We start from the raw sequence: 23,240 nt of genomic DNA on the forward strand, positions 1-23,240 counted from the left end.
CTGCTGTAGACGGGGGCGACCTGTAGGGGGCCGCCGTACCGTGACAGATCCCCCCTCCAAGCCGCACTCCCCTCCACCGGCTGTGCGGCCTACAGCAGCAGCACACAAAACAAAGGGGCAGGCAGGCAGGGACAAGGGACACACCCCCTGTAGTCCCGGAGCTGAAACACAAAACACAAACACAGGTTAGCTCGCCTACCTGGGCGGGACCCTGGACCGACTGGGCCGTCAACAAGACAAAACCACACCCCGGTCGGTCACAGGGCCCTCACGCCCTAACCGGCCTTAAGCCGCATAGCCCCACAGGTGCAAGGACGGCGGGCCACGGCTCCGTGTCCGTCCGGGGTGTATGTGTGCAGGTTACCTCCCTGGGGCGTGGCTAAGTCACCTCCTGGACCTACCTCCTCCCGGAGCTGGCCCCTGCCTTCTGCTAGGGGCCACCCCAGCCTCCTGGGGAGTCAGCCCCAGCCGGGGCCTGACTTTACGAGGTGGACTCCTCCACCAAACCCAGGAGCGCCAGAGACCGAGGCCCAGAGCGCCCTTATCGCGGGCTGGGGAACAGCCCCCAAGGGCCTCCTGGTCACCCCGAGCAGGAGGGAGAATCTCCATCTTCAGCAGGAGCTCTTCGGACCAGAGCCCTATCGTCCCCAAACATCCGGGGGCCCCAGCCCTCTAGGGAGGGGCTCTTTCCGACCGGGCTCCGGTCACCTCACAACATAAGGGGGCTCCTGCCAGATGGAGACCCCCACAAGGTCCAGGAATGCCACGATCCACCGCCAGGGAGAAGCACCTGCACATAAAACACAAAATGCACACACACCCACACACACCAACACAAAACACAGACGCGCACTGCCCTGATCCCCCTTACAATGGGGGAGGGGTCTCCGTCTTAGCAGGGGAGTTCCACCTGCTCAGGAGAACCCCCCACGTTCCTAGTCAGGGCCTCCCTTAGGAGCGACGCCCTCCGTGCCACTCCCCGTGGCACGGGACCATCACTGGTCCACCCCCACACACACACTCAAGGGGGAGGAGCATGTGTGGAATTACACACAACAGTTCACAAGCACGCTAGGACAAAACACACAAAGACTAGACAAAAGCACGGTGCAAACGGACAGGACCCACACATGCGCGCTCTACACAAACAGTGGTGACGCGCCGCTCAAGTTCGCAGTCGCTCCCCACATAAAACACTAGACACACGGGGGAGCGAGGCGACCGTGACGAGCGGCGACAGCGTCACACACAACACATTCAACAATTAACACGGGCCCTGCCCGTGCGGGGGGACCTGCGCCGCTGCGGTTGCGCCGCTGGGGGGGGTGGGTCGGTCGGCCTGGGTCGGGGGGTCGGGTCTGGGCCTTGGGGCTCCGAGGTGCCTGGGTGGTGGGAGTGGGGTGGTGGATGATGGGGATATCTGGGGTGGGCCGGGAGGTAGGGTTCCGGACTCCGACCAGCATGTCCTCAATACTGTTGATGTCTGTCATCGTTTGTTCACTGTGCGATTGGTATGGTTGTGGGTGCATACACAGGGGTGTGGTGTATATGGGACTAGCGTGTGTGGGTGTATATGTATGTGTAGATATATATGTATATATGTATGTATGTGTATGTATATATTTATATATATGGATGGATGTATGTATGTATATGTGTATATATGTATATATTTATGGGTTAAATGTGTGTGAGTGCATACGTGTATGAAAGAAATGTGTGTCTAGGTGTATGTGGATGTGCGGACCGGCTGCTCTCTGTGGTGGGGGTGGTGTGGATCCGGGCTTGGATGTGGTGGTGGGGGGGATTGCCGCCCTGGTCTCCCCGGGTCGACCGCTCCCTGCCTTGAGCTGGGGGGGCAGTGAAGTTCGGTGCTCAATGAGCCAGCTAGCAAGCTGGCTCTCCTCTTCCAGAGGACCCTTTCCTCTGGACCTAAGCATTCCCACCCCCCCCCCCCCCCCCCCCCCCCACACACACACACACACACACACACACACACACACATCCTTGCTCATTTAGGATTCTGGGGACAGGCAGGTACCCAGAGGTTGACGAGGTGGGCCTGCTGCCATGGTTCACCCGTCTCCTCACCACTGTCTGTCCCTCAGTTTTTACTGCACTTTAGACATTGAGGGCCTTTGAGGGGACGGTGTGGACATGCACTCACGTTTGTCCTAGCACCTGTCCCCTCAATTTTAACTGCACCATAGTATCACACACTACGACACATGCATATACACCAACACCTACACACAACACTGGGGGTGGAGGGGTGGGAAAGCCTTCCTTCACCCACTTCCTGCTCCCTGCCGGGGCGGGGGGGGGGGGGGGGGGGGGGGTTGCTGGCACGGGACTGGGCTGGTGGCTTCCTAGGACCGCTACTGGTCCTTGCTGGTCCAGCCATTTGCCCCTGCCGCAGAGGGTGTGCTAGTCTGGATAAGTGTGTGTCTCTGTCCTTGTTTTCTTCTTGTTTCTGAATGGGTGGATGAATGAGTGCGTGTTGGAGGGAGGGGACATATGGCCAGGTTTGGAGGTGTGAGGGTGAATGAGTGTATGTGTGTGTGTGTGGGGGGGTGGGTGTGTACATGGTGGGGGTGTATAGGGGCGAATGTAGGGTGGGTTTGGTTAGGTGGGTGAGGACAGCTGGTTCTGGGTCGGGGCTGGTCGTGCCCGGTTCACTCATGGACACTCCCCTGAGACTACTGCACCACTCCAGAGGGGGGGCGCCTTGGAGCTCCGGAGTCCGGCTTGGCCCCCCGGCGTAGGGGCGGTTGGCCCGCTCCCCTGGGCGGTGGTGGTATGGGGCGGCCGGGTGCTCCTCGGCGGGAGGTGGGCCCTGCCGGGTGGTGGGTGGCTTTCCGGGCGCGTGGCGCCGTGGTTTTGCCGCTGGCCCCTGGGGGGGGGGGCATCCTGGGGGGGAGGCGCTCTGTTCCCTCTGGTTCCCCTGGACCTGCGCTCCTTGACTGGTGGGGCGCTGTCCGGGGTCTCTCTCTCCCGCCTGCGGGGGCGGGCGGGTGAGGGTTTCTGGGAAGTGCGGCTCTGGTACTCCACCGCTCTGTGGGGGGCCGTGGGCGGGTGGGATTCCCGGGTCTCTCTCCGCCCGCCTCTGGCCTCTGGGGGAATGCTGTCGCAGCTACCCACCCTTGCTGGTAAGTACATTCCATACATCTATCCTATGTTGCACTTCTAGGTTGCACATAAACACACACTCACACACACCCATACATCGCACTCATCTGCACTATATGTATTTGGTTTACTTTCTGTACTTCTTTGCAGTGGTCATTTGAGCTGGTTGCGTGTTTTATTTTATTAATATTATTATTATTATTATTATTTTATTATTATTAATTTTTTTTATTTTTATTTTATTATTATTATTATTATTTTTTCTTCTTTTCTTTTTCTTCTCCTTTCTTCTCCTACCTCTGTCTTTTCCCTTTTTATTATTTCTCTCCCCCTCTTTTCTTGGTCCACCTAACCCCAATAATTATCACTTTGCATATTGTTATCACTATATATTGTTATCACTACACTATATATTATACAGAATTGTTATAATTGCCATTTAAATCTGTACATAAAAACAAAGTTGTCCTCCAAAGATGGGGGGGTGGAGGTGGGCCAAAAAAAAAAAAAAAAAAAAAAAAAACAATTAACACAAGCGAGCGACGCACAACGTTCCATACATCCGTTCACTCACACACGTGACCACACAACACGAAGAGCCCGACCGGGGTCGACTGCCCTGGTCACCGCCGTGCTGCACACACACACACAACGTTTCAGCACGGCGGGGCTCTTTGTCTGCGTGGTGTTTTGTTTGTTGTTAAACACTTACCACGAGACATGACCACGAACGAAGGAAAAAGTAAAGGAGACTGGCGGCTTCCGAAGGTGGCTGGTTATTCTGTGACGAGCAGGCAAACAAAACCCGTGAACTGATCCGAATTAAGGATATAATAACCAGCAGTCAACTGGTACAAAGACAAGACATATATAGACGAACAAACGACCCTCAGGTGAGACGGATCGCGGGCTCCGCCCACCTGAGGGACGAACACAACGCCACACCCACAGGACAAGCTGCTGCTGTAGACGGGGGCAACCAGTAGGGGGCCGCCGTACCGTGACACACACGCTCTCACTTCCAATTTCTCATGCCGAAAAAAAAAATCTAGTTTATTTACCTCTGATCTACATCTGTGATTTAATGAGTTACTAGTTCGCTGTGGCGCCAAACACTGGTGAGCGATCGATCGCGATATAATACTTAATTTGTGTCCAATTTACACCGCCCCGGTAATGTTCGCCACCCACTCCAGGTTCAAATCTCACTCCAATCGATCTTGAAAAGTTGGCAACCCTGAGACTGGAATATGTAATTATGTTTTTGGCCAGTTTTTGCTGCTACTTGACTATTGTTTATTGAGGCCAGGAGTGTGTGGTGTGTTTGTGGTCGAGTGATAGTCAGTGAATGGCATTTAGACATGAATGTCCCACTATTCAATATGTGATGAGGCAGTGTAGAGTGTCAGTGGTGTCACCAGAGCGGTGGGCAGCCCGGCCCCCAGGGAGCAGTTAGGGTTAAGTACATTGTTCAAGGGCACTTCAGTCATGGCCTAAGGCCTGGGAATCAAACCTACAATCCTCTGGTCACAACAACCAGATCTTATTCTATCCATAAACATTTCTCAATTTGAACTAGGGATGCAAATTATCGATTAATTAATTAATCATTAGTTGATTGATCTTATCGATCGACTTTCGATTAATCGATAAGCGGCGTTTTTCACCTGAATTTCAGTGTTTCAATAGGGCCTTTAAAAATATCAGCTAAATAGTTAAAACACTTTGTTCAAAAAGTATATATTATATTATGATAATTATATTGTATTATATGATATATTGCTCAAGTAATTATGCATTAGGACATTTTTATGGTATAACAAAATACATTCTTTCATTTAAAAAAGGAATAAATTAAGGACTGGCTGCGTTCTTGCATTTGAAACATTAGACATTAAAAAAAAATGTTTAAAAAAAAGAGAAGAAATTAAATAGAGAGCCAACAGAATATTATTGAGCCTATGCTTGGACAATGTTTCTAGCGTTGTAGTGAACACAAGCTGTAATGCGACCGGAGAGTGCCCAAGTCTCCACAACATCATTGATCTTGTCAGCTAAATTGTCAGCGGTGTGTCTATCCGACATGTTCGTCGTAATCAGTGTTGGGGAGTAACGAATTACATGTAACGACGTTATGTAATTTAATTACAAAAAAAGTGTAACTGTAATTCGTTACAGTTACAATGAGAAAATATGTAATTCAGTTACAGTTACTTCTGAAAAAATTTAGAATTACAATTTTAGTTACATTTTTAAAATATAAAAAACCTTTGCGAAATATTTAATGATATTTTTATTGCTTTGTGCCCTATGTTGCCGTTTCCCGCTTGTTTCTGTGCTGGAGCAGCAAGCGCGCGGTTCAGTTTCAGGTCAAGCAGCAATAATGACAGATGCCTTCAAGCACTGGAAAATTAGGGAGCATTTGTTTTGTTTTCGTGTTGTCAATAAATGTGAACCATGTTCTACCATGTTCAACTCTGTGATTATGCCAAGCCTTTGTGTAAATTTCGGAGGTTGAAAGTTTATTTGTGAACTATTTGTAATTATGCCAAGCCTTTGTGTAAATTTCGGAGGTTGGAAGTTTATTTCCGATCAGAAGGGTTGCCACCTAGGTCTGACAAAAAACAAGGGGACACTGTCATACGCGAATGTAAATTGTTGACGGGGGGGGAGGGGTGGCGAATGTAAAATGGACACAGCGAGAAAAAAAGACGGATTTAAAGTGTGCAGAAACAGTCTAAATAGTCGTTTGAACTAACTTTGTGAAAACCGGGACATTAAATTATTATTTTTTTTTGCCGGGACCGAATATTAAAAAGAAGGAAAACCGAGACAAACTGGGACAGCCCGGGAAAACCGGGACAGCGAGGTGAAAATCGGGACAGTCCCGGGAAAACTGGGACAGGTGGCAATACTAGAAGGCAACCAGTATTGAGGTTGTAAGCGAGCTAACAGCAGGGTATGCTGACCGTCACACTGTGGTTTCCATAGTTAGCTACCTGCTGGGCTAGCTACTACCATTCACTTGAATGTGTTTGTCCTTTAGCATGCTAGCTTGATTTACAGGCTAACCAAATTAGTCCTAAACAGGTATTCGTTGGAATCATACATGACTATTATAGACAATGACAGACGGTATCAAATGAGTATTTATGACTGTTTGGTGTTGGAAAAAGGTTTGTCGATGTCTATGACACGACCTAGCCTACCCAATTGGTATCACTGGACCTATCTTAGACCTACCGTTTGACAAGCAATACATTTAAATTAAATTTGTATGAAGTAATGAAATACAGTTTGGTATCTAATCAAGTGCAACACGTGCAGATTGTATAGAATGCAGTATTTAGAGATACAATGCAGTTATTTACAGCTAGTGTAAGTAAAGATGGTTAATAGATATGTGCAGAGTAGATAAATTACCTAGGGAAACGCATGTGTGTGTAATGTAGTTATGGCAGTACAATAAACAGGGCAAAGAAAAATATATGTGATAAATACAGATGAAATCATACAGATAATATACAGATTATCCTATACCACTGTAGATAGGGCTATACAGACGTGGATTGAAGAGGAACACTGTTCAGATTTTGTGTGGATGGTAAGGTATGGATAGAGAAGGAAAGAATGATCTTTGGGAAGAGTTCAATAAGGTGACCGCTGTGGGAAAGAAGTAGTTTCTGAACCTGCTTGTGTTAGTCTGCAAACTGTGAAAATGGTAGAGCCTGGGGGAGGAGCAGAAGAGTATGGCCCGATGACAGGAGTCTGAGAATCTTACATGCCTGGTGCAGGCATCTCTTCTTGTGGACCTCCTGTGATTGCCTGTCAGCAATTCCCTCTCAGCTTAGTAGCCTACTCTTTTAAGGTTCACACTGTCAGTTCTCAAAAATTAAATGTTGAACATGGGTCAATACTCATTTAAACCTTAAAGTAATCAAAAAGTAATCCAAAAGTAATTAGTTACATTACTTTTCAAAAGTAATCAGAAAAGTTACACTACAATTACATTTTAAACAAGGTAACTTGTAACTGTAACGAATTAAGTAACTTACCCAACACTGGTCGTAATCAGCACTGCAGATTTTAGCTGCCAGTTCTCGTCAGTGTAGTGGCACGTCACGGTAATGTAACTTTGTTGTTAGAGCCGTCCAACAATCTGTTGTAAGGGCTACAGCAGTAGCAGTAGCTAGCTTTGTTTTTAGCTCACTCTTCTTTTTTCGTAGCGAGCTTCGAAAACGCTCGCCTACCCAGTGTAGCTGTGATTTTAGGTTGACCAGGTGCACTGGTGATATGTAGCACAGCTGCATGGTGTTCAAATGATAACTGAGTGAGCTAGTGGAACTGTTGTACTTCAATACCGCATTACACAGAGAACATCTGACTTCTTTGCCTAAATTAACAATGTTGAAATGGTCCCACACCGCACGTCTTCATTTTGTTTTCCACTCTGGTCTTTCGCGACACGTGTTCGCGTCTCGTTCTTGCGCTCTGTTCAAGTTACTACAGGAGCGCGCTCTAACGATTAATCGTGACTAATACATTTTGATCGAGTAACTTCTTGATCGACAATTAATCAAAAGTCGATTAATCATTTGCATCCCTAATTTGAACACTTAAATCCTTCATAGAATTGGAATGACGGTTTGCTCTGATTCAAATGCCGGTGTGTTGTTCTGCTGCAAATGTTTAACCCTCACGTGTCCTCAAATTTCTTTTGAGTAACGTCTACTTGATTTGTGCTGTTACAACTGCCCAGAAAATAAGGTTAATAATTAACTAGGGATGTCCCGATCCAGCTTTTTGAACTTGCGATCCAATACAGATATTTATTTGCACTTCTGATACCGATAGCCTACCGGCTGATACCGATACTGGCCTATCAGAGTTATTTAGCCACCGTACTTTGTTGTTAAACTCATGTTGAAGTGTTTTACTCTTGATAAGTAGCCTGCTGATTTAGGTGTGTTTGAATAATACACAATGGTTGGTAAGGAGAAACTTAGCTGTTTATTTAGCAATTAATAAACTCAAAATAGACCATATTAAATAACAAACAGAAATGGCATCAGTAAACCAAGGCTTAAAAAGCCATAAGTGCAAATAATATTGTAAATTGTATTTAAAAAGCAAAACACACAACCCGAGTAGAAAATAGTCTATTAACAGCATCAGTACTGTTTATGCATCAGCATCAGTACTGTAATGTTGTTTATGGTGGTATTTCGCTAAATGCTTGATTAGATTGGTTGTATTAAAAGTTCTTACAGCTTTATCACCACGCTTGACTTTACTGTGGCATATGTTGCACTCTACCTCTTCGTCTTTGTCGTCCTTTAAGGTAAAATAATCCTACACAACTGACATTTTTACCAATAGCTTCAAATTGACATGGCCGTCTTAATTGTTAAGAGATGCCACTGAGCTAATGTAACGAATATACAGGGCGGGTAGAAGCGGGAGTGACGCTAGTGCAGATTTTAAGATTGAATGAAATAACAGAGACAAACCACTAGAGAACACAGAAGGCAACAGGGAGCCACACTAAACACTAGGGAGAAGACACAACCAAATGGGGAAGCTAAATAAAAGGGAAAACGTTAATGCATGAGAGTATTACCACTAGCAAACCATGTACACATTACGGGGAGAACATAACAGCATAACCGAAATACTAAACAGAGAGAGATAACAACTACCAAAGACTACCAAAGAAGGGAAACCTGCACAGTGAAAATACAAGCGCTATACACAGGGGAACAAGTACAACAACCAAAGATTAGGAACAAAACCAAGGGTAAGACAATAGCACTCAATGAACAGATAAGGTAGCAAAACAGAGGAGAGGCGAGGGACTCACATACAAGGACACAGGAGAAACTAAGCGGAACAACGACTGCAGAGCAAGGAGCGAGACATGGGGAGCACGACAGACAATGACCGACACGGGAGAGAAACACCAGGGGGATTATATGCACAGAAACACGACGGTGAAACGAGACTCAGGTGTAAGGGACTAACGATGAGGGCGTGACAGACAGAGGGAGGAACGAATGGGAGCGGGGAACTAGGCGGGACCAGGAAGGAGGGAGGGGCTGGACGTGACAGCTAAATTGGAGCGATGCTATGCTCGTGTGTTTAAGGTGTGCTGGAAAATGCAGACTGGATTTTACTCTCACTAGCAAAAACACAGCAAAAACTGGAATGGATTATGTAAATAGGTGCACTGGAAAGTCCGAATTGGACTTTTAAAAAATAAAAACTGGATCGGCATTTTTCTCGTGCCTGCCGATGCGATACGCATTTTTTGCAAATATCGGCGGCCTATCCGATCCAAATATCGGATCTGGACAAGCCTATAATGAACCATTAAGATCTAGTATTGTGTCTCCCTCCTGATGTGTGTACATGAAATTATACTTATGGTACATTATGATTGCCCATGTGTTCAGATCTAAACATTGGACAGTGTGATCACTGTGTTTAAAGCTCAGTCATGTACCTCAAGTGATGTTTGTAGCAGTGATGTCTCAAAGCAGTTAAAGTTAAGAGCTTTTCTCCACTATTGTCCCTCATCTGTAGTCTGAATAACTGCAGCATCACTGAACAAGGCTGCTCCACTCTGACATCATCTCTACATTCAAATCCTTCCCACCTGAGAGAGCTGCACCTGAGTGGGAATGAACTAGGAGACTCAGGAGTGAAGCAGCTCTCTGTTCTACTGAAATACACGGACTGTAAACTGCAGATACTGAGGTGAGTTCTGATTCTGACTACACATGAAATAATGCATTAATGTGGCTCTGATGATGGATGTGTATAAAAGTCAAAGTCATGCCTTGGATCAAGTGCAAGGATATATTTGTATTTGGATACAAATATATTTGATTTGATTTGATGCCTTCAACCAGTATAGGAATTGAACTGCTTATACATCCATATTTCATTAATGTTTTCTTCAGTAAATCTTGTATCTCACAGTGATGACTCAATAGCTAAAACATTTTCTTCTATTACTTTTTTGAATTTTCTTCAGACTTTCAGACTGCAGTGTAACAGAGGAAGGATATGAAGCTCTGTATTCAGCTCTGAAATCAAACCCCTCATCACACCTGACAGATCTGGATCTGAGAGGAAACGACCCTGGAGACTCAGGAGTGAAGAAACTCACTGAGATACTAGATGATCCAAACTGTAAACTGAAGAAACTGAGGTAATGTGTGCCATATTTTGTCAATTGTAATTTTTTTCACCGCAAATTTGAAATTTGTCCTCCGCTTTTTACCCATCTGTGCAGTTAGAAAACACACACACACACACACACACACACACACACACACACTAGTGATTACTAGGGGGCTGTGGATCACACATGCTCAGAGTGGTGGGCAGCCCTAATCTATTTACAAGGGGAAATTTATTTAAAAGAGATGTTAACATCAGGTATGTATGTTGTTTTGAGAAAATAATTTCACTTCAATTTCAATTGTATCTAACTCTGTGAAGTACAATGCCCTACTTAGATGACTGATATCTACTGTGTTCCTGTCCCTTCAGACTGTTGAGTCCTGCTGCAGAGGAAGCCTGTGCTTCTCTGACTGAAGCTCTAGGTTCAAACCCCTTACTGCTGAGAGAGATGGACCTGAGTGGGAAAATACAGGGAGACTCAGGAGTGAAGCAGATCTCTGATCTACTGGAGGATCCACACTGCAAGATACAAGTTCTAAAGTTAGTTATTCCACTTATTTTATGAATTTGATATTTTAATGTCTATAAATATTATTGATCCCAGCATATGTAAGCAGTACAGCTACACAGCAATTCATCATTAACCAGCTTACATCTTCTTCCAAGATAATTATTGGTGCAGGGGAAGTGTTTCTAATAAATTGGGTGGATAATATTTTGGACATCATTGTTATTTGTGGCATTGCTTTTGAATTTTTATGCAATAAACATTTGCTTCTTATTATACTTTACCATTCGTTGTAAAACACATTTAGGTATAAATTTGCATAATAGCGAAGTACACAGAACCACACTCGCGTCATTGTCATAAATTGTATATAATGTTCACAACAATAACAGCAAAACACAAAAATAAATCCACTTGTTCAATATACTGTAAGTAGTAAATTTCATAATTTAACTTCAGTCTTTTTATATTTTACATTTAGGATGAATAAATGTCATTTAACAGCAGAAAGCTGTTTAACCATAGCCAGTGTTCTCAGTCTGGGCTACTTTACTGTGAAAGAGCTGTACTTGAGCAACAACAGCCTGTCGGATTCAGGAGTGCAGCACCTCACTGCAGTACTGAAGAATCCACACTGTAAACTGGAGAATCTGGTGTAAGCTTATCTCTCTTAGCATTTCTGTATGTTTTGGTTTAATTAATTGGGTGAGTACTGGTTTGTTGTGTGGCCATTCTGCTGAAGTAAAAGGAAGGTAAAGTGTAATTTGTTATGAGGACAATATGGCTTATTGTATTTTTTATGTTTTTTGGAAAAATTAGGCTTACTGAATGTGGTTTACGAGAAGAAAGCTGTTCAGCTGTGGCTGAAGTTCTCATCTCAGGGTCCTCCTGTCTGAGAGAGCTGAATCTGAGTATCAATGATCTCCAGGATTCAGGGGTGAAGCAGCTCTCTGAAGCACTGAAACATCCATCGTGTCGGCTCAAAAAATTGGGGTAAAGTGTTTTGTGGCAGAAACAGTAATTTTCCAATAATTCCAGACTCCTAGGAAAAGCAGAAGTTATGTATAAATTGAATTGACATGTACATTCACTGGCATGAAATGCACAAAGGAATAAAATAATGTTTTTGCTGACTGAGTGTGACGGGCAGGGTGAGCAACTTAAAAAAGCAAGCGATCACGCCAAGTCTCAGGGAAATAGGATGGTTTAATAGAAAGTGTGCAAACCAAAAACCCGTGCATTGTTCCGAATGAAGGAAATAATAACCAGCAGTCAACTGGTACAAAGACAAGACATAAATAGACGAACAAACGACCCTCAGGTGAAACAGATCACGGGTCCCGCCCACCTGAGGGACGAACATCACGTGACCAAAAACAGGACATCTGCCGCTGTAAATGGGGGCGACTGGCAGGGGCCCCCCCCACAACGTGACACTGAGGAATTACTGAGCCTGAAAAATTTTAATATTTTATTTAATATAATCACTATAATGCTTTATCTTAGATGCACTGTATTATATTACATTCCCTCTGCAAGTGAGTGAACCTAAACTACTTCTGCTTCTTCATTCTCTCTCTCTCTCTCCCTCTCTCTCTCCCTCTCTCGCTTTCTCTCGCTCTCTCTCTCTCATATATGCAGGTTGTGTAAGTGCCATATATCAGAAGAGGGTTTTGCTGCTCTGATTTCAGCTCTAGAATCAAACCCAGCACACCTGACAGAGCTGGATCTGAGTGACAATAAACTAGGAGACTCAGGAGTGAAGCAGATCTCTAGTCTACTGAAGAACTCACATTGTATTCTACAAACAGCGAAGTAAGTAAATTATCAAAAAATGGAAACATGTTAAATATGCAATTTTAATTATAATTTTTGCAATTAACGTAATGATTTTTAAACAATCCCTCCTAGATGTTCCTCTTCTGATCATTGATGATTCTTCTGCTTAATTACAGTACAGCTAGTACAGTTTCCCATTTATGTGACGTATGAGAAGGAGTTTGCAAAGATTACTACCAAAAATAGCTAAAGTAAATAAAGCAGCAACAATTAATTAATATAATATATTCTCATAGTGGACCAAGTGGCTACTAACAAAATGGTAAGAAGAAAACAAAAACAGTATATTGAAAGAAAAGAGAAACTGTTGAAGCAATCTGTGTGGTCAATCAGGTAGGATTAACTAAACTTTGACCAACAAAGGAAACTTAAGGGGTGCTTTTCCTGATAACGAAAGATCTTGGAGCCTTATGAAAAACTTTAATAACAAAGTAACTTTAAGAATGAAGAAACTTTTACACACTAATGTTGTGAGTGTATCCCAAAAGCCTTCTGAGTCTCCAAATTTACAAACTAGTTTTAACTACTTTTTTTGTTGACTCCGCCTCTACGTCTGGGCTGCAAAATCTCTGCCAGTAAAAAACTGAGCCACCAATTTACATACATTTTTATAATTAAATTACTTAGGAAAATAACACAAAGTGTAGTAACTAATAAGTATTTGTATTACCTAAAGGAAAAAAAAAATTACACTTACAATTCGTATCCATCACATATCAAGACTATAAATAGAAACAATTAAATGTTTCATTTATCAGTCCAGAAGCAAATGTGTGGAGAAAAAATTTACTTGAATGATTTATCTTGTATATAAATTTCATCTGGGTTTCTAGCGTTTGTAAAGTAGCCAAAGTAATTTTTCTCCAGACATTGTAAAGCCAAGAAAACAAATTCCCCATACATCCATTTATATTGTATTTTATTTTCAGGTTGTGTGATAACAACATCACAGAGGAAGGATATGAAGCTCTGTCTTCAGCTCTGAAATCAAACCCCTCATCACACCTGACAGATCTGGATCTGAGAGGAAACGACCCTGGAGACTCAGGAGTGAAACTGCTCACTGAGATACTAGAGGATCCAAACTGTAAACTGAACAAACTGAGGTGAACAACTTTACACTTATATTCGTGATTGTTTGTTGTTGTTGTTTACACACGTGTGACGGGCAGGGTGAGCGAAACAAGATCGAAGCGATCACGCCAAGTCTCAGGGAAAATGTATGGTTTGATAGAAAAGTGCGCAAACCAAAAACCCGTGACTTGATCCAAATTAAGGATATAATAACCAGCGGTCAACTGGTACAAAGACAAGACATATATAGGCAAACAAACGACCCTCAGGTGAGACGGATCGCGGGCTCCGCCCACCTGAGGGACAAACACAACAACCACAACAACAGGACATCTGCCGCTGTGAACGGGGGCGACTAGTAGGGGGCCCACTGTACCGTGACAGATCCCCCCTCCAAGCCGCACTCCTCTAGGGGTGTGTTTAAAAAATCGATCTTTCGATTCAAATCGATCTTCATTTGAATGATTCGATATCGATTTATGAAACCTGAGATCGATCTTTATGAGCCAATTTTCCCCGCATATGCGTACCGTTTTAACATCTCGCGTGATCAACCTTTTTTTCTCGAGCACCGCCACTTGGCTGGGGTAATCAGCATGGCTGCGGCAAGAGTAAAAAAAATGTACCCTGATCCACATCTATGATTCAATGAGTTACTAGTTCGCTCTGGCACCAACCACCGGCGAGTGATCGATCGCGATATAATACTTAATTTGTGTCCATTTTACACCGCCACCCCTCCAGGTTAAAATCTCACGATCTTGAAAAGTTGGCAACCCTGCAGATGTATGGTTACATTTTGGATTCAGAAACCAAGATGGTAGGGAAGAGTTGGATAAAAGCACAGCCGTGTGTAAACTGTGCAACATGGAGGTGTAGGTACCATGCCTCCACAGACAAAGGAAGGGGGGTGCTCCCCCTAGGCGCATGGCCCACGTCAGGACGGATGTGGAACTACGTCATCAGACGAATCCCCTTTAAAAGGGGGGATCCCCCTTTGTTCGTTCTCTCTACCTGGCTGCATCAAAGTAGCTACCTAGAGACGAAGAGCGCGCACACCTTCGGGAACAAAGCGGTATTGGTTCTGCACTCGAATCCTGTGCAGCACGCGACGCAAGAAGTAACTAGTTCGCTACTTTTATTTCTTTTGCGGAGTTCGCTAAAACCAATCGCTTCAGCTAGCCGACGATTAAGAACTGTTTGAACATTCGCGCGACGGCCGGACCTCCGCGAGTTCATCTTAACGTCGACAGCGACCACTTCCCCGGGACACCACGCAACGGACCATCGAGGGACCGCCGATTGAACGGCCACCACAGCTTCCCCTGGACGGAGCAACGCGATCCAGCGGAACCTTCTTCACGAAAGCGCACGAAGGAGTCCTCCTCAAGAGGCTACCTGGCCTACTGCGCGGGCCGCGGACTGAACAACTCAAAGTAAGACTGTGCATCTGGGCAGACTTAGAACAATATCTTGTTTTACTGCTTTCTGTGTGCTTAGATCGATGCTTTGTGAACGCTTGTTTGCAGTGGTGTTTATAATCACGTTCATGTTAAACCGTACTCTGTTTAAGGCTTAAAGAGATATTCTGTTCAAAGCTTAAATAGGTATTCTGTTTAAACTTGTTCGATTATTTACACTGATTCTTTTATTTCGTATAACTGTTAAACGTGTGTCCCACTATACGCTCGTTGGGGCTGTATAGTGACCGACGATACCGTGTCTTAGTTGGAGGAAATTTGCGTTGTCTGTGGCTGTAGTGAGAACTCGGTTTAAGTTTCGCGCCATCGAGTTTCCCTTTTGTCTCAAAGATCTCCTCCCCCATACGCACGTACACACGCACGCGCATCTGCGCGCACTCGAAGACACGCACGCGCATCCGCGCGCACTCGAATACACATCCACACACACACACCCGCATACCTACACACACACACACACACACACACACACACACACACACACACACACACACACACTTGCCAACCCTCCTGTCCCCTTTGTTTGCTATGCTTTTATTACTATGCTTTGTGATCAATAAATGTTTTTATGTTTAAATACTGTCGTTTGAGTCGTTGCTTCTCTGTTACAACCTGAAGCCAGAACTATTATTTGAACTGTAACCTTCAGATTTATAGTTTGTTAATCAAACAATTTGGGCTACGGGAGTTGACCACAATTAGTGGCGACCTTAGTTAAATGAGTTTATATAAAATTTGGGTAAATTTAACACGGTCTGAACTCCCACCATTTCGTAGGTAATTTTATGAGACTGATTACTAAATAAATTTGGCCAGCACCTACATAATTGGTGCGCCGCGTGAGGGATAGTTGCTTGGCTTCAGTTGTAACTGCGACAACGACTGCGCAGTAACAACCGCATAGTTAAAGGTATATACACCCATCCCGCCACTAGGTGGCGCCAAAATCTAAAAACAAAGGTTTTGTTTCATATACACTCATCCATACCGGATAACACTAGATGTAATTTCAACACATAAATACATCACATTTTCTCTAAGAATAACAACTAACCATACTTCTCTAATTTGATCAGTGCTAATTAATGAGCAACCACCTTTTACTGTCGAATCTTATTAATTAGGACTTTTGTTGATCACATCTGGGGTGTTGTTATTCAGTAACCATTGACTGGTAATGAATTAACTAAGTTATATTGATAAGCATTGATGTTTTGATATACTGATGTTGATTGAATTCAGAGTAGCCTTTTCACCTAACTGAAAGTTCGGTTGCTTGCTCCTGTTGAATAGAATTTAATGCTGGTACACATCACTGGAGGTAGCTAGCGCATGTGCTAACTGTAGTCCACCCTTGCCGCAATTAGAATAGATCCCTTAGCCGCTCCAGTACATTGGGTTTGCAGAAGTTGCTGCTCCTCGCTTGTTGCCCTATTTGATATAGTCAAGGCTTGGTGCTAGCTTCATATTCCCTTTTAATACACTGCTTGTGGTTTCTATTTGAGACATTCAAGGCTTGGTGCTAACGTCCTACACCGTTTGAGTACATTGCTGGTCCCCATCTGATAGATTCAAGGTTTGCTGCTAGCTTCAGATTCCTTTTGAGTACATGCTTGTTGTCGTTTGACCTAGTCAAGGCTTAGTGCTGGTCCTATACACATTGAGTACAGTGCATAGCCTGCTTGCCCCTAGGAGAACTGAGCCCTAGTCATAGGCCTGAGAATGAGCACAGCATCAGCATCCCGACGCAACTCTGGGGAGCAACCCCAGCAACCCCCTCACATCTCCCTTCCCAACCTGATCAGCCAACTCATCCGGCTGCCTGAAGAAGAGGAGAACAGCATCCAGCAATATTCCAGGGAGGACTGTGAGAGGAAGATAGGTGAAATGGTGGCTTTTATCCAGCAAGCTTCTGAGGTCAACATTCAGGAGGCCATTGGTCGAATATTCCTGCTCTTCCACAAGAAAACCAGGATGGAGCTAGATGCCCTGCAGGAGGAGGTGGATGACCTGACCAGTGCGCGACAGAGGCAGGAGGATGCCGGCTCGGGAGGTGAGAGCGACCTGGAGGTGAGGTCCATAGTGAAGGCAGTCAGCAGGATGTCCCTTCGCTCCCAGAACCCCAGAGATGGCCATGTCGTGCCTCCCCTGGAGCCAATACCATCTCACTGGGACTCAAGAGGTACCAGACAACCCAGCCTACGCCTCAGTCCGCCACGGCCAACAGTACCAAGAACTGCTCCACGCCACCACACTTCAAGTTATGACTCGGAGGAGGAACACCCTGAAGAGCTCCGCCCAATACGGGCTCCCCGAACCCCCTCCAGGGTTCTCACGTCCCGCCACGCGCCTGAGAGACCCCGAACTACGCATCAGCACTACTCCTCCTCCATGTCCCCCTTTTTCTTCTCACCCCCACGACGAGAGTCAACTCGCTGCTCTTACCGTTCTGACGCTCAGCACCAGGAACAAGTTCGCTTTGCTGACCAGCAGCGGAAGGGCCTCCTAGAGGTGCGGAGAGCTGCGCACTCCAGACCTCCCTACCAGGACTACAGAGACTACAGACCTAATGACTACTCCCCGGAAAGAGAAGAGCCCCCGCACCATGACAGATATGACAGACGCATCCTCCAGTCTCCTCAGCGTGGCAGGTGCGAGCCACATCACTATAGCTTTGCCCGAGAACTAAGACCTAGTGATGCCCCACGCCTAAAGCAGCTGGACGCCCTCGCCAAAGACATTGAGCGCTTTGATCCAGAGAAGCGCGACCACAACGTTGAAGACTACCTCAGAGAGATAAGGCATTGTCTTCTCGACCTGCCTCACTCCACCCACAGAGAGAAAGTCAAATTAATCTGGAAGACGACTTCCAGATCGGTCCACGCATTCATAGAGGCCCAGCCAGCCGACACCCGTGATGACTTTGATCTGCTCTGTGAAGCTCTAGCAGAGGAATACTCCCCGTTTGCGGATGAGACCTCTGCGACCATTTCAGCCATCCAAATCAAGCATGGCCGCCACGAACATCCCCGTGACTTCTACACCCGCCTGAGACACGCATACTTCCAAGGAAGAAATGGCCCAGGACTGGAAGAAGACAGAGCCTTCAAGTCACTCTTTCTGCACAACCTGCATCCATGCGTGCGCACCCACGTGACTCTCCTCACCCGGCAAGGTGACCCATCCATGCGTGACATCCGGAAGATGGCACAGATGGCCTGGGAGACTGTTGTCCGATCGGTGGATAAGAGAGAAGAGAATCCCCAAGTACTCGCCATGCAGAACTCCGCGAGCGAACCCATAGAATTGGAGGGCGCGGAAGTACCAAATGGTAACCGTGTCCACCATGGGGCTAGCCTGTCTCACCGCTCCCACTTGGAGAAAAAGCCAAGGGATTGGAGAGACGGACACAAACAGTCCAAGGGGGGTGATCTACACCAGTCAAGGGCACCCCAGAAGAGCCGTGGCAACCACTACTCCTCCCATGAGCCTAAGCGATCACCTAGAGAGAACAGATGGGACAACCAGGATCGGACCTCTCGACGCCAAGAACACAGAGACCGAGGCAGAAGTCCAGAGACAGAGTCACAAGACACTGCTGAATTAAGGACAGAGCTTCAGCTTCTCAAAGATGCAATCACAAAGATGTCCCAGGAGAAGGACATGAACACCAACCGGCCAACCAAGGACCGTGAGAAACGCTCTTGTGAGGATGGAGGCCCCTCAGTCGCATGACTAGGCCGAGAACCCTCCTCACCGCTATCCCGGATCCATCTCATTGGCTGGGGAAGGGAACTATCAAGTGAGAACGCACCGCCACCAGCTGCAGAGCAAACTTCATCCATCCTTTCTACTTCTTCCTCTCCACTCCTGCAGTTCCTGGGAGACCTGGTCTGGAAAGGCAGCGCCCAACGCATCTATACCAGTGTCTTCCGAGAAGATCACCCAAGTGTCAACACGCTACTGGATACCGGATCAGAGATCAGCCTCATCCGCACTGACACATTCTCCACCATGAGACAGGCCTCATCCGCCATGGGGAGATGCCTCAACATTGAGTCCCGTCAGCTTAGCATCACCTGCTATAATCAAGACCATGCCCCAACCAACCAGAGAGCTTGGTTGGAGTTCACAGTCCCAGAGATGAAGCACGTGGACCCAGTCAACATCTCTAAATTTGACGCGGAACAGCTGCCCAGCGGTCAAGACCTGCTCGATAGGCTGGCTCCTCTGATCAGGTGGTCATGGACCCAATTCACAGTCTGTAAGCCTGTCAGTGACAGGACCAAGACATACAACTGTGACTGGAGAACTATTCCCCAAGCATGTCGGGTGGTAAACGGGTTGAACTTGACTGTCCCAACTAGGTCTGCTGGCATTCCGTTTCGACTCATGGTCTTGAGAAGACAGAAGTTTGACTGCCCAGGGGGTTTCTTTCATCCCGCACCGTGGTTCCAACCTGTTGCGAATGAGATGAACGCTGACGTCCCCAAAGAACCTTACCCAGGGTTTGAGGAGGAGATCCTGCAGCAACCCTCTGAAGAAGCCGATGTCCTGACGACAGACCTTCAGCAACAAAAGCTGCGAGGACAGGGAAAATCACTGCAGAGTACAATCACTTTACCCAACACTACTGTCCAGACCCTTAGTCAGCTATCCCATGTAATCGAGTCAGAACTTGTAGAGCAAAGTAGGGTTAAACAATCCCTACAGGATGCACTGAGTGAGGTTAGTTCCTCGGTAACTGGCCTGAGCGAGGGAAGGATACCTCCTTACTCTGTCCCCATTGAAATAGTCGAAGGCATCAAAAAGTCAGCGACTGGAGCCACAGATGAAAGGTGCAAGGCCCGTGTAGCAAGTCAGGATGATGTCACCGAAACTAGAGTAGAAACGGCAGGTGACGGGTGTCTTGTTAACACACCCCAGCATGAGGGTGTAATGACGTATGAACGCCATGACACGGCTATGAGGATGAGGCTCCCAAACCAGACTGTACTCATTAGGGTCCCACCAGGGGCCACTATACACTTAGATGACGCTGTCCTGTACCACCTCAGTTCTAAAAGATACGAAACAGAAATTGAGTTAATTGATGTCTTTAGAGGCCATAGTTTGCACCTAGGAGATGCCCTTCAACAGCAGCTTCTGCTGGAAGGGACTAAAACAGTGCAGGTCAGCCTGGACGAATCAGGGATCCAGACAACCTGGCTGAGCCCCATAGCAAGGAGGCCTGTGGGTCAGTGGAACCTGGTTAACACAGCTGTCCTTGGCCTTGTCTTCACCGGTTGGGTCATAACTGCAGGCGTCTGCCTGATGCTCCTGAGGTACACCCAAGCTCTAAACACTCTAATTGACTCACTCACTAACACTCCTCAACACCTTCGCCTTCAACCACTTGAGGCACCTCTTCCTTCCCCTCTAAGGGTAACTACCTTGACAAGGCAGTAGACCCTGACCGTTCCTCTCCACATTTGTATAAACCCATACCACCCATACCTTCATTTCCATGTAGAAAGATGCCACACCGACACTACCTAGTGCAGGTGTAGTTAGTTGCTTATAGTTTGTTGTAGATTTTGATTGCCTTTTACTTTCTTTTTCCCTCTTTATGTGTTTTTCCCCAATATTGCATGTGATCTGCACAGATGTTAGAGTAGATATTCTGCCCAGATGATACAGTCTAAATGTTCTGCCCAGATGTCAGTCATCACTTCCTGCCCAGTGTCATGTTTTATGATCTGTCCAGATGCTGTCAGTTTTGAAGTATGTAGGTCAGCCGACTCAGGAGTGAAAAGGACACTGCATGGACATTGACAAGGCGCTGGGGACCAAGGTGGACGCGCACTAATCGGCGCCTGCTGTGGATGACAGGTGAACAGCGTGCTCTGAGGGCTCTACAACTTCACCATCAGACCAAGGGGGGAATGTAGGTACCATGCCTCCACAGACAAAGGAAGGGGGGTGCTCCCCCTAGGCGCATGGCCCACGTCAGGACGGATGTGGAACTACGTCATCAGACGAATCCCCTTTAAAAGGGGGGATCCCCCTTTGTTCGTTCTCTCTACCTGGCTGCATCAAAGTAGCTACCTAGAGACGAAGAGCGCGCACACCTTCGGGAACAAAGCGGTATTGGTTCTGCACTCGAATCCTGTGCAGCACGCGACGCAAGAAGTAACTAGTTCGCTACTTTTATTTCTTTTGCGGAGTTCGCTAAAACCAATCGCTTCAGCTAGCCGACGATTAAGAACTGTTTGAACATTCGCGCGACGGCCGGACCTCCGCGAGTTCATCTTAACGTCGACAGCGACCACTTCCCCGGGACACCACGCAACGGACCATCGAGGGACCGCCGATTGAACGGCCACCACAGCTTCCCCTGGACGGAGCAACGCGATCCAGCGGAACCTTCTTCACGAAAGCGCACGAAGGAGTCCTCCTCAAGAGGCTACCTGGCCTACTGCGCGGGCCGCGGACTGAACAACTCAAAGTAAGACTGTGCATCTGGGCAGACTTAGAACAATATCTTGTTTTACTGCTTTCTGTGTGCTTAGATCGATGCTTTGTGAACGCTTGTTTGCAGTGGTGTTTATAATCACGTTCATGTTAAACCGTACTCTGTTTAAGGCTTAAAGAGATATTCTGTTCAAAGCTTAAATAGGTATTCTGTTTAAACTTGTTCGATTATTTACACTGATTCTTTTATTTCGTATAACTGTTAAACGTGTGTCCCACTATACGCTCGTTGGGGCTGTATAGTGACCGACGATACCGTGTCTTAGTTGGAGGAAATTTGCGTTGTCTGTGGCTGTAGTGAGAACTCGGTTTAAGTTTCGCGCCATCGAGTTTCCCTTTTGTCTCAAAGATCTCCTCCCCCATACGCACGTACACACGCACGCGCATCTGCGCGCACTCGAAGACACGCACGCGCATCCGCGCGCACTCGAATACACATCCACACACACACACCCGCATACCTACACACACACACACACACACACACACACACACACACACACACACACACTTGCCAACCCTCCTGTCCCCTTTGTTTGCTATGCTTTTATTACTATGCTTTGTGATCAATAAATGTTTTTATGTTTAAATACTGTCGTTTGAGTCGTTGCTTCTCTGTTACAACCTGAAGCCAGAACTATTATTTGAACTGTAACCTTCAGATTTATAGTTTGTTAATCAAACAATTTGGGCTACGGGAGTTGACCACAATTAGTGGCGACCTTAGTTAAATGAGTTTATATAAAATTTGGGTAAATTTAACACGGTCTGAACTCCCACCATTTCGTAGGTAATTTTATGAGACTGATTACTAAATAAATTTGGCCAGCACCTACAGAGGTGAAATATTGTGGGAATACCACAAATCTGAGAAATCATTTAACGCGACACCATCCTGATATTCAAAAAACGCCAGAACCCAAACAAACTCCACTAGAGAAGGCATTTGCGATTAAACTATCTACAAGTTCTCCCCGTGCCAAAAAATAACTGAAGTGCTTGAATTCCACCTTTTAAAGGTGTATGAACCCTGCAAACATGACTTTGTTTATTGCGCTGAAGCACGGCGCGCACAAAGTTACAAAATTCGAGAGGTGCACGAGCTCGTGAAGCGACAGTGCACGAGCGGAGCCACCGCGATTACGTCGTTTTCGCCGCGCGGACCATCACGCCGGTCGCGACGCGTTAAGTATAAAGCTGTGACGTTTTCTCAACAGTTGGCAATATTGTTACTGCAAAAAGGCGCTGTCTCACTCCTCAACATGTTGATCAGCTCCTTTTCTTGCAGAAAAATTTGACAATCTCCAAGATGTCAAAAAGCAGTCATGAATAAATCTTTTTATCATTAAGGTTTTTGGACCTTAATGTTTACAATATTCAGAACTATGTTCATAAATGTTTTTGTTACATGTAAAAAAAAAAAAAAAAAAACAACTTAATTTGCACTTTAAAGGGCTGTTCAAACCGCTTTCAGTGCCTTTTCTGGTAAAGGAGATATGTGGAAGAGT

At 46.0% G+C, this 23,240-nt stretch overlaps 1 protein-coding gene across 1 annotated transcript in view; it reads left to right on the forward strand.

Annotated features, from left to right (window-relative positions):
* Positions 1–23,240, forward strand: part of LOC143474465 (uncharacterized) — a 125,137-nt gene that overhangs the window by 68,227 nt on the left and 33,670 nt on the right. The window contains exons 17-23 of the mRNA XM_076971931.1: positions 9,712–9,885; positions 10,166–10,342; positions 10,687–10,857; positions 11,307–11,480; positions 11,645–11,818; positions 12,467–12,640; positions 13,594–13,770. Of these exons, the coding sequence (XP_076828046.1) occupies positions 9,712–9,885; positions 10,166–10,342; positions 10,687–10,857; positions 11,307–11,480; positions 11,645–11,818; positions 12,467–12,640; positions 13,594–13,770 (1,221 nt within the window). The remainder of the gene's footprint in view (positions 1–9,711; positions 9,886–10,165; positions 10,343–10,686; positions 10,858–11,306; positions 11,481–11,644; positions 11,819–12,466; positions 12,641–13,593; positions 13,771–23,240) is intronic.

This window comes from Brachyhypopomus gauderio, chromosome 14 (assembly GCF_052324685.1).
Source record: "Brachyhypopomus gauderio isolate BG-103 chromosome 14, BGAUD_0.2, whole genome shotgun sequence".
In the NCBI taxonomy this organism is placed as follows: domain Eukaryota; kingdom Metazoa; phylum Chordata; class Actinopteri; order Gymnotiformes; family Hypopomidae; genus Brachyhypopomus; species Brachyhypopomus gauderio.